The sequence below is a fragment of the Bombyx mori genome, chromosome 22 (genome assembly GCF_030269925.1).
Source record: "Bombyx mori chromosome 22, ASM3026992v2".
Taxonomy (NCBI): domain Eukaryota; kingdom Metazoa; phylum Arthropoda; class Insecta; order Lepidoptera; family Bombycidae; genus Bombyx; species Bombyx mori.
In genome coordinates, this window is record NC_085128.1 from 9,178,243 (window position 1) to 9,187,320 (window position 9,078).

The 9,078-nt window shown below is 34.5% G+C and overlaps 2 protein-coding genes across 3 annotated transcripts; one reads left to right on the forward strand and one right to left on the reverse strand.

Annotated features, from left to right (window-relative positions):
• Positions 1 to 805: 805 nt before the first annotated feature.
• Positions 806 to 5,740, reverse strand: CPR36 (cuticular protein RR-1 motif 36). Of its 2 annotated transcripts, XM_062674823.1 has the most exons (4): positions 5,626 to 5,740; positions 3,011 to 4,043; positions 2,354 to 2,456; positions 806 to 1,290 (listed from the first exon to the last, which is right to left on the reverse strand). In XM_062674823.1, the coding sequence occupies exons 2-4, from the start codon at positions 3,649 to 3,651 to the stop codon at positions 1,123 to 1,125; spliced, it is 912 nt and encodes a 303-aa protein (XP_062530807.1). In that variant the 5' UTR covers positions 3,652 to 4,043; positions 5,626 to 5,740; the 3' UTR covers positions 806 to 1,122. The 2 variants fall into 2 exon arrangements, with proteins under 2 accessions (XP_062530807.1, NP_001166716.1); NM_001173245.1 differs by lacking the exon at positions 5,626 to 5,740 and having other exon boundaries at positions 1,123 to 1,290; positions 3,011 to 3,716.
• Positions 5,723 to 8,191, forward strand: LOC101744624 (uncharacterized). The gene is made up of 3 exons (XM_004931831.5): positions 5,723 to 6,036; positions 6,209 to 6,400; positions 6,732 to 8,191. Exons 1-3 carry the CDS (start codon positions 5,882 to 5,884, stop codon positions 7,918 to 7,920), a joined length of 1,536 nt encoding a protein of 511 aa, XP_004931888.1. The 5' UTR covers positions 5,723 to 5,881; the 3' UTR covers positions 7,921 to 8,191.
• The last annotated feature ends 887 nt before the right edge of the window (positions 8,192 to 9,078 follow it).

Here is a 9,078-nt window from a genome sequence, read left to right on the forward strand (position 1 = left end):
ATTATGAACATCCATAATGTTGTAGTGTTATGAAATATATATGCAAGAATAAAATTTGAAGACAGTGAATCATGGGAAGCTTCGCAGTGGTTGTAGTCCTGACACAGAAATAAAACCGGAACAAAAAAGGATTTATAATTTTTTTTAAAAACACCTGTACGTTTTTGTTTGCGGAAGAAGATCTCTCTATTGTGGAATTTAAGTGTGGTCAACCTTCGACATAAGATAAAATTTGAATAGCTCGCTGACATTTGATTTAAAGTAATTAGAAAAGCTAATAATGCAAAAAATTATGTGCTTGACCATAAGAATTTCAAGTGCTAAGCAAAATTTACCGCTGACTGGGTACATACCAAATGTCTATATAGAGTGCTCCAATACTTTGGTCATATAGCAAGAAAACCCTCTGACAACCTGGAGAGACTCATAGTGACGGGTAAAGTGGATGGAAGACGATCCAGAGGTCGTAGCCGAAAAAGATGGAGTGACCAAGTGTCTGAGTGTCTGGACATGAGACTGAGCCACGCACTTCACTGTGCCACTGACCGACATAAATGGCTAAAAATTACAAAAAAAGGTCACAGGCGGGCGCATCACGATGCTCAGCAATGAGCGATCGACTGAAGGAGGAGGAGGGTACATGCGACGTATTTAACCCGCAAAATGAATAATTGTGAAATTTTAAAACTGACGATGTCATATATCATCTTACTCCAAAGCCAATCGATGGGATGTTTGATGCCAGTGCAACAACAGAATTTTTAAAGTGATTCAAAATGGGAGAATAAAAAAACATTACACAATGTAAACCAATTCAAATAATGTATTCATTTTGTTTTATCAACTTTAAGTAATTTTGACCTCTAAACTAGTTTTTCTCGGTAACCTCATTCGGGTCAGAACAAATGTCATTCAGGTAAATAAATACATGTTAAAGCTCAGAATTTTGTCCAATGACTTTATTATGACGGTGATTAATTTTTAAATAATTTTAAAGTGATTGTACATCGAGAATTAACATTTCAGAGAATTGAATTGTTGCAACCAATTCTTTTAATATATATTTTTTAAGTATTAAGATACATCAGTGCACTTACACAATGTCTTAACCTAGTTTAGACTTCAATAATAAATTTCAGTGGCCGATTCTGTTGGTTTTGTAGCTAAGTACTGCAAAGCACGGGCGATCGCCGGGGGTATGGGAGGTGGAGTTGGCAAGTGGGCGCCCACAGGTCTGTAACCGTTCTCATCAGCTGTGTACGATAAACTAAAATCGTTGCCATCCCTGTCCTGGAATAAATCATTATATGTGTTAGACATTTTTAAATAGATATACGGAGGTTTTCACTGTCTAGGTCCGCTGTGTGACTGTTGGAGCTCATAAAACAGACGTTAATAGAGTCCATAGCCTTTACAACGTGAATGCTACCATCTAATTAGAGCCGTAAGGTCGAATTTGCCATAGTCACAGAAATAGGCAGTATGGTGGTCATTATACCTAAGAGATCGCCGTTCTCGATTTCTAAACGACACATCTAGTCACTATTAATTTATTTACAATAAATACCAGAAGATAATCTGTTAGCTTATCTGTTTATCTATGTCAATATGAAGTCTTCACGCTGGCGCAATAGCATCTGTAACTGTAAAGCAATCAAACCCACGGTTGTTGCCAAAATATTTTCTGAAAACCACCTATCCTAATCAATTTGCAAATATATTTAAATCCAAAACAGAACATTAAATCAATAAGATATGTAAATATTACATTACTCCAAATCGCTGAGCCTAATGGAATCGAAAGAATGTGTAAACGCTTAAGCTTCGAAAGCTAATAGAACCTTTGATATTAAAAGTATATTCTGCTTGTAATTCAATGCCGTATTTTTTCGCTAGAATCCATTTGTTACGATATGAATTGAATAACTCAGAAATCTGGTTGCAATGTTTTTGCACTGTTATTTACTGTAGGCTGTGTTTTGCGCGGAATACGATTTGGGAATAACGTATATAACCGATGTGGTCCAATTTGTACGGATGGTTTTTTAAATATATCCCAAGCACTTGATATTATGTCTATGCAGGCGGCAAGATTCGCGATGTCTAGTACCTATGGACTACGAAAACAGCTTCAGGCCAACTGAGCAGAGCCCCATAATTAAATACAAGGAAATTGCTAAAAAATTCGAAAGAGAGGAATCCAACAAAACTTTGTCATTCAACTTGAATTCAAATAATTATTTTTACCAGCTGGTAGATTTTTCAAATTAATACTTTCTTTGTTAATTATTTGTAGTTTTTATTTGGATATTTTAGAACCATGTTATCCTTATCATTCCCCCAACAGACTCACTTTATAAGAAAAACTTCCAGAAACAGTTTCTCCTGCAGTATCATCATCAAACCTTCTTAGTTCGCCTTGCTCAAAAGCTTTAGTACCATCTCCACCTTCGTAGCTAGAATAAAAAACAATCGATTTACAGACTTCACTCTTTTTCTTCATTCTACATAGCATTTGATACAACTATTTCAACACAAATCATTAATTTAATATTTTTTTGCGAGCGTACCAATTGCTCTATCTTATCAATTTTTGCCTGAAAGCAGCTTTTTGTTCCGATTTGAAGGATGATATAGTTATTACGGAATACAATTGACACAACTTTCAGTAGACGGCGGTTTGCGTGATGCTCATGTACATGATCGACAGTGACCCCTTACTATCAGGTGGGTCATATGATCTTCAAAAGTGAACAAAGGCAAATCAAATAATTAAAAAAAAAACGTTACTGCGCAATGTTATGATGTTTATGGGTTCCGGTAATTACTTAACACCAAATGAATCGCGAGTTGTCGTGAACACATCTGCTCACCTAGAGCCACAAAAACTTGATTATCTATTTTTTATTAAGATGTATCGACCAATAATATGATCTGTGTTTCAGTAGACGGCATTAAATCATTATTTTTAAATCCACGAAAACAGAAGTGAATATTGAAGAAGCAATACCTGTAGTGGAAATTACCCTTATGAGAGTAAATGTAGTTTTCTGATTCTATTATAGGGACAACTGGATCACGTTCACGTGTTCTTTTGTTAATATTTCTTTGATTTTCCTGGACAGGTAACAAAGAAATTCTTTCATTTTGTGATGGAGTTATCGTAAAAGGTTTAACAGTGGAACTACTTGGTTTCGACTTCAAGGGCCCTATGGTTTCTTGTTGTTGACGGCGTCTACCTTTTGAAGGTTTCCTAGTTACAATCCTGTTTTTTCCAACAATTGTATCATCAACTTGGACTTTAAACGCATTTGCCACTGTTACTGATTGAACTGTACCATCAAATAAAGAGCGCCCTTTTGGTTTCAGCTCTGTTTTGAAATTCAAGCTTTCTGTACTGGTGTCTTCTTTAGTGATTTCAGAATCATCAATTATTTCTTCGTAATATTCGGTTGTTGTGATGACGTCATCGCTTGATTTTTCTTCAAGCTTTTTTTGTTCATAAACTACATCGACTGGTAGTGGGTTATAGTCCACATTTGGAGGATGATTAAAGTTGTAAGCAGCAATCGTTCTAAAGCCCTCATCCTGACTACTGTTATCACTACTTGCCAAACTAGTCACGACAAGCAAACAAAATAATATTATCATTTTATTAATGATTCAATCTATTCTTGTGATATTACAACACACTACTGACGCGTTTGAAATCGTAATGAGGATGAATCAACATTGAATCAAAGACAAACTCAAATCTTGTATTTATAATTTTATGTAATAAGTATATAAAATGAATCTACTTGTCCGACGAGATTTGATTAGGTTTATTTGTTTAGGTTTATTTTCTGCTAAGAATGCACATACATAAACACACACAACACGCAAGTTTTACGTCTGCAGCTTTTCCTGCGTGGGTTATAGTTTAAGTCGCGTGGTCGGGAGATCCGAATTTAGCAGTGGGACGAGTTGTATTCCATATTACTTTCCAGGGCTTAAAATTATTTTCAAACTGAGTTTCAGCAAAATTAGTTCAGTAGTTTGGGCTAAAACGTAACAGACAGACAGAAATACACACTTTCGTATTAATAATGTTAATGTATTTATATGTAGTACCTAACAGAAAATCAAAGCGTGTTTATAAAATATTTTAATGACGTTAACTTTATTTATGTATATTAGATCAAATTTTAATGATATCCTGCTCCAAATTAATTTCTACCTACGTATCAAAGCTACCTGAAAATAGGCCTAGTGATCTGATAGATTAGCTTTGCGTGAACAGATAAATTATTAAAATTATTATCAAAATCGCTGGTAAGTATTCTATCTCTCTCTTTTAGATTTTTTATGGATGGGTAAACTAACTCACAGGTCAGCTGATGTTAAGTGGCTACCTTGAGGCATAAGGTCGAAGACTCAGTTGTATTGTTTAGCGGCCCTATTAACGTCCAACTCTTCAAAATCCATAACTGCTTCGTAGTAGTAGTAGGGCAGGATAGTGGTACCTATTCGTGTGGGCTTACAATACGACCGCCAGTAATAATTATTAACTTTTGTTTAATATCGGATTCTACTATTTTATTAAATCACATGTACTGATTTTTAAAGAAAATCATCAAATAAATAAACTTCGAAAACTCCTGCGTATTTTATATTTAAATAGTTTTTAAACCAAGACAATTTTTAGTGTAATTTATTAAAAAAATATATTAACAATTTTTTTTACTTTTGTAACAATTATTATGTCATGTTGAAATATTTAAAGGAGCCTAGTTTCATGATACTAAATTTTTTATGACAATATCTTCGGAGGTTTGAAAAGTCTTAGTCATTAAAAAGCTTTAGATTTTAGGAATTCAACGGTTTCGTTAAAAGATATTACAAAACAATCAATTCTTTATAAGGAAAAAAATGAGGAAAATTGTTGTTTGAAGTTTTTTTTTCTAAGATAAATAAGTTCACTGTCACATCCGATTAGAATTGATTAACGCAGCCTATGGGGAAGTGTAATTTGCCAGCCACTTTGAAAAATGAATTCAATATGTCAATTAAATATAAAACTATGAAATCAAATAATTTTGATTACCTCATGAGTTGTATTGAATTTTCATTTTTAAACATTTTACTTTAATATTTGTTCAGTCTATATATACTGAAATAAAATTATTAATTTCTTAAGAAGAATTGTATTGTTCTTGTGTTTGTTTTTGTTCACTCTCGGTCATAGCGATAATTGAAATTATTATTATTAGTATTGAATATAATATATTCATCGTAGATATTCATAAAGTAAGCTGTCATAAAGACATGTAAACTATGGACTGTAAAGTCTTACAGAGCATTTATAAATTAAAAACCATCAAACTGATATGAAGGCTTAGGATTTAAATACACCTCTCAGTATAGGTTTTAACTAATAAAGACAACAGTGATCCTAAATCTATAACGGGATTTAACCAGAACTAAATTATCAGATACTAATTGTGTTACAAAGAAATTCATTAGAAGATTTTTTGTTGAATAATAATAATCTCTTATAGGCCAACGATGTATTGATTTGTTTAACTTTTATCACTTGTAATATAATGCGCTGCTGAAAACGTAAGTTTCAGTGAACCAACTGACCTTGTTTAGAGTGCTCACGGTTTAATCGCGTCAAATCGTCGTTGATCATGTCTCATTGTTGACACCTCATCCGATTGTGCAATTTTCCGAAGAACACATCAGTCAAGCGCTAAGGTTGAAGTATTTAGCGTCCGCTAAGTCTCGCTCCACCGGAAGGCGGGGGGAGGGTAGTGTAAATAGATAAGCCTTACATATATGTGATCGAGAAGTCTGGAGTATCATTATTCCGTAAATTTCTGGAGTGAAAACAGCAAAGATGTTTTCTAAAATAACAATCTTGTTTTTGATAGTGATGCACGTTCTTGCCGCGCCCCGTCATAGGGATGTTCCTTTAGAGAGACAGCAGCCTACGGTGATACCGATCGTGTCTCAGTCAGAAGAGTACGATCCTAGTGGAGCTTATAGATTTAGGTAACTATAAAAAAATTATTAACTACTGTAATCAATAATATTAAATGAAAATTTTAATTAAAAGTCTACTTGAAAATTTTTGATATTGAAGAACCTAAAGATTTTGGAAACGTATTTTAGAAATTTCTAGTGTTAAAAATATTATTTAAAACTTAATTACTTTAAATTTTAGTTACGAGACAGGCAACGGTATCAAACGGGAGGAAGCAGCATTTGACAAAGTATTGCCGAAGAGCTCAGCGCGAGTTGCCAGTAATAGTGACGAAAGTGGCGAGAGCAGTGAGAGTGACGAAAGTGATGAAATTCATGTTCAAAAGGGATCCTACTCCTACACAGCACCAGATGGCACACTAATTACTGTCAAGTATGTATAAACAGGTTTCATTTTAGTATAATTAATTTTAATATATACATTACATGAACAAAATAAATGAATCCTTCTCAAATATTTCCTAGTAATAGATTTCATTTCATTTATAAATTAAGAATAAAATAAAATTGTTAAGAATGCCTACCAAATAGTATAAATATTTTTTGAAGCGTGATAAATAATGAGTGGTGGTGGTAAAGTATGCTCAAAAACAACGGCTCGATGAGTCGCTTAAAGCGATGAATAAAATATAACTAAATGCCAATAGTATTCGTAAAATTTATGAAAATATGCTAAATACTAAAATCTTAATTGCATTTATCAGGTATATAGCTGATGAAAATGGTTTTCGCCCGACAATAATTCAAAGCTCAAAGAATTCCGGAGAGATACAATTTACATCAAGTGTAAGTGAGAAGACTGGAAGAGTATTAAAGCCTACCGATAATGAAGAAGTTGGCTCAGCACCTCCAGCAGCCATATCCCAACCACCAGCATTAGGTCCCGTACCAGTCATTGATTCAAGAATTGCAAGTCCTTCCGCTGAAGAATCAGAACCAATTGAAGCTGAGCCATCCAAGCTTCAAACCTCATCTGAGGAATCTATAGAGTCTGTGCCATCTGTTCCCGCTTCACAATCACCTGTTACCGAGAAAATATTAGAGCAAAGCGCTGTTTCTCCGGCTACTTCAGAATCAAAAGAAACAGTACCAGAATTGTCTTCAAGTTCTACTGAAACTTTACCATCTTCAAGTTCCATTCCAACTGCAGAAGAAACTGGCACTCAAACTTCAGAGCAATCTGTTTCTGAGCCGACATCAACAGTGACGTCTTCTGAGCCGACTTCAATTCCTAAGCTGGAGTCTTCTACTATAGCTGAGACCACGACCGCCTCTATAAGTTCCTCCCAAACTCAGGAAATTACAACAGCCCAACTTACTACTACCTCTTCGGCAGCTACGCCTGAGGCTGTAAATTCTTCCACTGATTTATCATCAACAAGTACTCCTTCAGAAAGTTCGTCTTCAGAACTACCTTCAACTGTAGCAGTAGTTACTGAAAATACTTCAACAGTGACGTCAGTGCCAACTTCTGTTCCAAGTGAAACAACGATTACAAATACCCCAGTAACAACAGATTCAGGATCCAGTGAAACGCCTACTGCAATCACCGAGGCTTTAACTGATTTAAGTTCAACCACCTCAGAGCCCATCTCCACCGAAGCCGTCTCGACAACTGTTGTACAAGATATACCGTCCTCAACACTAGCAGTCACTACCACGGAAATTGTCTCAGAAAGCACGTCGGAAACGAGTACCTCTCAAGTTACAGTAAGTGATTTAATTAATGAATCAGCTTCAACTGTTACTGGTCAGGAAACTTCAGAAGCAACTTCAACGATTGTTCCAACCAAAGATACAACAGCGCTAACATCGACTAGCTTACCTGATGATGCTGTGGTAACTAGTCAAGAGGTTACATCAACAGAAACCATTTCTACTACCACAACGTAAACTCAATATTTGCAATTAATTTTAAAACTGGAAATAGTGGTAAAATTTTGTATAAACGGAATAACGCTTTACCTCGGAAAATGAATAGTACGAAGAAATCGTACTTATATCGTTTATTTTGGGCCTAAAAATAATTTAATTTGCATTTTACAAATTATCTAGGAAGCATTAAAATTAATATAAAAAAAATGTGATACGTTGCTAGATGTAAGAATCGGTATGTGTAATTATAATATTGATATTATTTTATAAATAAACATTATTTTCTCTATCTCTTTTTTTTCTATAGAATTTGGATATGTATATATGAATATAGAATTTTTTGAATTTCAATGAATATCTCATAAGGTTCATTCAAATTCCCAACTTATAGACAAGAATGACAAATGTTATGACGTTTTCACGAAGGTCTTTCTTTTTATAGAGAATACGTAAATTAATACTAAAGTGATAAAACGCGTATTTATGCTAAATCGTCGGTTTCCAGTAAATTTAGTTATAGGAATCATTCTAGATTGTTTCCATGAAATTATATAATCTTACCAATGAATGAAATAAGTTATTTTGTCCATGACCCAATAGGTTTAATATTGTCAGTCGTCTTAGTCTAAAGGATACGCCGCTCGTTGTATGGCAATGTTCTGAACTTCCCTTAGCGAATACGTCCTTCACTTATTAACCATGACGTATTCCAGAATGAATTAATAACGTCATGCAATAAAAATAAGGTTCGCAAAATTTGGAACATTTGCGTAGTCAATGTTGATAGGGTATGTTGTAAGCTCCGATGGGTAGTCAGTCTTACAAGTTTTGCGCATTCGATTAATTCAGTGCACGGTTCACTTGGTGTTAACGGGCTTTCGAAGCATAGAAGTGCTAACGTTATCGACACTATGTAACTTGAGGTATAAGATCGAAAATTCGGTTGTATTGTATAACAGTTCTGGCTATATGCAACTCTTCAAACTGAAACTCGACTGATTCGTGACAGGAAAAGGCAAAGCGTTAGACAAAACCCATGCAAAATATAGTATATTAGCGACCCGCCCTCGCTTCGCTTCGGAAACATTAAAAACACATGAAAAAAAAAAAAAAAAAAAAGCAGCCTATGTTCATCAGGGACAATGTCGGCTTCTAATGGAAAAAGAATTTTTCAAA